Here is a 3,914-nt window from a genome sequence, read left to right as displayed (position 1 = left end):
AAAAAAAAAAAAAAGAAAATCAAAAGTGTTTTCAACATATCAATATTGAAAAAGCAGTGACTGAATTTAATGGCACTAAAATGATAAAGTTTGAATATTTATTTATTCAAAGAGAAGAAATTAAGATGAGATAGCAGATATTAATTACTGATAGCAGTAACTTGACAGCAGATATTAATTACTGGCAACTATTCCACTCATGTTATGCTTAAGTAACTGTACACCTAACCTTCTGGTGGTGGCTCAGAGGCAGTGATTTGGTTTTCTATTTTTTTTTTTTTCTTTTTCTATCTCTACTTCCACAGATCAAACAACCAAAATGTCCCAAGATGCAGCTTCCTTCTGTCTTCTCTTTGCAATCTCTGCAAGCTTTGCTCTTATTTCTTCCATGTCTGACCAGGGAGGTATAGATTCCCCAGGACAGGAGAAATATAGCCCCATGGGAAAGGAGGCTGGGGTCCCTTACTAGGCCAGCCCCAGACCAGGCTATATATGGAAATTTTACTGAAACTCATTACATTCCATTGCCAATAGTTTGCTTATTAAGAAAAAAAAATAATTTAAAATGGTTTGAACATAAAATGTGCTAGAGTTACAAACAATTTGGGGTGAAAAAAAGAATCCGAATTTGAATTTCAAGTCAAGATTGGGTGACATTTCATTGTTTTTTTTTTTTTTTTTTTTTTTTTACTGTGCATAATCTTAATTATCAAGAATATATTATCAAATCAATTTGACTTTTTTTCTACACCAAAAAGCATTTATTGATAATGCTAGTATTATAAAGTCCATAAGCATTTTGAGATTTAATCAAAATGTCAATAAAAACATTTTCATTAATACACATGTAGTTATACAACAGATTTCAAAGTATGATTAAATGCATTAATGTTATTTTAGAGAGTTCCAACATACTAACTACTTAAAATAATGTTAGCATATTAAAAATTTCTTTTTAATATATAAACATATAATAATTATGAGTATTATAGGATGGTCTAGAATAAAATTATACTAAAGGGTAACAGATGGGCATGACAAGTTACATATAGTGTGGGTATAAAAAATATTTATTGGGGAAATATTTACATGCTTGACGTTTTTAAGTAGAACTTCATAATCTCAAAAGTTAACCCTTCAGCCCATAGTTTAGTCTTAGTATAGATAGACTGTATCCACCATGGCCAATTTTTCCATAGAGAGTCCTCCTATATTAATTACATATTTTCTGGGTCAACTGATAGGACATAGTTGTATAAACATGTAAAAAATAGAAGTTTTCTGATTGAAAAGAAGGTCTGATAGAAGAAATGTCCAATAGCAGTTTCTGATATTAACCCACTCTTATATTGTGCCAGGTCAAACTACTGAGTCAGCTTTTTACTGACTCTTTACCACCAAAAGAGTGAAGGAAATTAGCCTCCAAGAGACTCCAGATCCACCCTTTCCTAGTGTAGCCCTCAATGCTTATGGAACTATTTCTTTTTTTTTTTTTTAAGATTTATTTTATTTATTTATTTGACAGACAGATATCACAAGTAGGCAGAGAGGCAGGCAGAGAGAGAGGAGGAAGCAGGCTTCCCACAAAGCAGAGAGCCCAATGCAGGAATCAATCCCAGGATCCTGGGATCATGACCTGAGCTGAAGGCAGTGTCTTAATCCACTGAGCCACCCAGGCGCCCCATGGGTCATAGAGATAATTGAGACATTTTCTGTGATGTGAGAATAAATAATCTCATATAACTGAATCAGGTGGGAAGTGACCTATCTAACACTGTGAGGAAGTTACTTTATGAGTTATTGCCTGAGAAAATCATCAAGGGTTGACTAGGGCTTTTTGTCCTTGCCTGTTAGAAAAGGACAGAGATACTTACCACCTCTGCCTGGTTTCCTACCACTTTTCAAGATTGAATGCTGTGTATTTTTGACTATTTCTTTTCCTTTTGCTGGAGTGATAACTTCTATAGAAACCCAATAATTATCTTTTTTTGTCACCATGAATAACATCTGGAGACAGAGTGCAGTGGCTGTGGAATCACCTGAAGCAAAGTTCATGTCATTGTTCATGCTCATTGGATGTCCCTCGTCTGAGCAATATTATCTATCTATCTGCCGAGGTTAAAAAAGGCACTATAAAGTAGAAATATCGCTTTAGCAGTTAACTGTTGCCTCTCACAGTCTTTCTTTACCTGACTCGTGGATGCACAAAAAATCAGCTAAGTGTGTATGTTCGTATGTCATTTTAAATCACTGACTAGAATGGGATCAGTTGGTCTTACAGAAGTTATCATTGAAAAGGCTGGCCCAGTGACAGTTACATAAGTCAGAAAAATTTCTAACTGGCCATTATCATTCTTTGTGGTTGTTCCATTATTATGATGGCTTACAACATGGATTTAGTGGGCTGTAGAATAGAAGATGACTAATAGGCTTAATTGGCTTTGTATATCCAGAAGGTTTTCTCTACATGTGTCACTTCCCATAGTCATTTATAAGTGTTATACAAAGTTCAAATTTATGAATAAATTATTGTATGCGTTTCCAAAGGGTGGCAACCCTTTAATTATTCAGTCCTGAATAGACCAATACTCCTACCCAGATAGGTCATTAGTTAGTAACATCTCTACCCTCTCCTCTCCAAAAAAAAAAAAAAAAAAAAAAAGAAAGAAAAATAAAAAAAACTTGTATGAAGATTTATTTAAGGGAGGTATGCAATGTCCACAAAAGCCAAACTGTGTAAAGAGTTGAGATGCCTTAGACAGACAAATGGATAAAGAAGATGTGGTTCATACATACAATGGAATATTACTCAGCCATCAGAAATGATGAATATCCAACTTTTGTATCAACATGGATGGGACTGGAGGAGAGTATGCTGAGTGAAGTAAGTCAAGCAGACAAAGGGAATTATTATTTGGTTTCACTTATTAGTGGAACATAAGGAATAGCACAGAAGACATTAGGAGAAGGGGAAAATGAAGGTGGGGGGGGACTGGAGAGGGAGATGAACCATGAGAGACTGTGGACTTTGAGAAACAAACTGAGGGTTTTGGTGGGGAGAAGGTGGGGGGATGGGTTGGCCCAGTAATGGGTATTAAGGAGGGTACATATTGGATGGAACACTGCATGTTGTAAATAAACAATGAATCTTGGAACACTACATTGAAAACCAATGATGTACTGTATGGTGACTAACATAACATAATAAAAAATAAATTTAATCAAATTTTAAAAATAAAATAAATTTAAAAAATAGAAATAAATAAGTAAGAGAGGTATGCTATACAGTAGTGGTTCTCAATTAGAGGTTATTTTCCCTGAAGGGAACATGTGGCAATGTCTGGAGACATTTACAATAGTCACAACTGGCAGTGGAAGAGAATGCTGTTGGTACCTGGCACAGAGAGGCTAGAGATGCTCATACTACATACTGTATACATACTACATACATATTACAATGCCCATACTAGTTTCCCAAAGAAACAATGGTTTGATCCAAAATGTCAATAGTGCCAATGTTGAATAATTCTACCATATCTTTAGGAAGAAAATCATACCAAATCACACTTTGTTCCAACTGCTAAAAACTATAGATTAAAAGAAATCTAAAAAAGAACCCAAGGTAAAAAGATATCACTTACAGAATATCCAAAACAGAGTACTAGCTGACTTAAAAACAATGGACAGAAACTTTAAAGTGTTGAAAGGGAAAAAAACCCAAAAATATCAATGTAGAATTCTCTAGCCAGTGACTATACCTTTCAAAAGAAGGTGGGAAAAAAAAAGACATTTTAAGATAACGAAACTGTATGCTAATTATAAAAGACGTGTTTCAAATATAGGGACATAAGTGCGCAAAAAGTGAGAAGATGGAAAAGATACAACGTACAACACAAACTATAAAAATATCTGGA

General features: G+C 34.4%; 1 protein-coding gene across 1 annotated transcript; it reads right to left on the bottom strand.

Annotated features, from left to right (window-relative positions):
* Positions 1-224: 224 nt before the first annotated feature.
* LOC132010105 (small VCP/p97-interacting protein-like) lies at positions 225-441 on the bottom strand. The gene is given in 2 exon segments (XM_059388065.1): positions 225-290; positions 292-441. Coding segments are annotated over 2 exon segments (216 nt in total).
* Positions 442-3,914: the final 3,473 nt, after the last annotated feature.

Source organism: Mustela nigripes, chromosome 2 (genome assembly GCF_022355385.1).
Source record: "Mustela nigripes isolate SB6536 chromosome 2, MUSNIG.SB6536, whole genome shotgun sequence".
Lineage (NCBI taxonomy): Eukaryota > Metazoa > Chordata > Mammalia > Carnivora > Mustelidae > Mustela > Mustela nigripes.
This window is presented reverse-complemented; position numbering and strand designations above follow the sequence as displayed.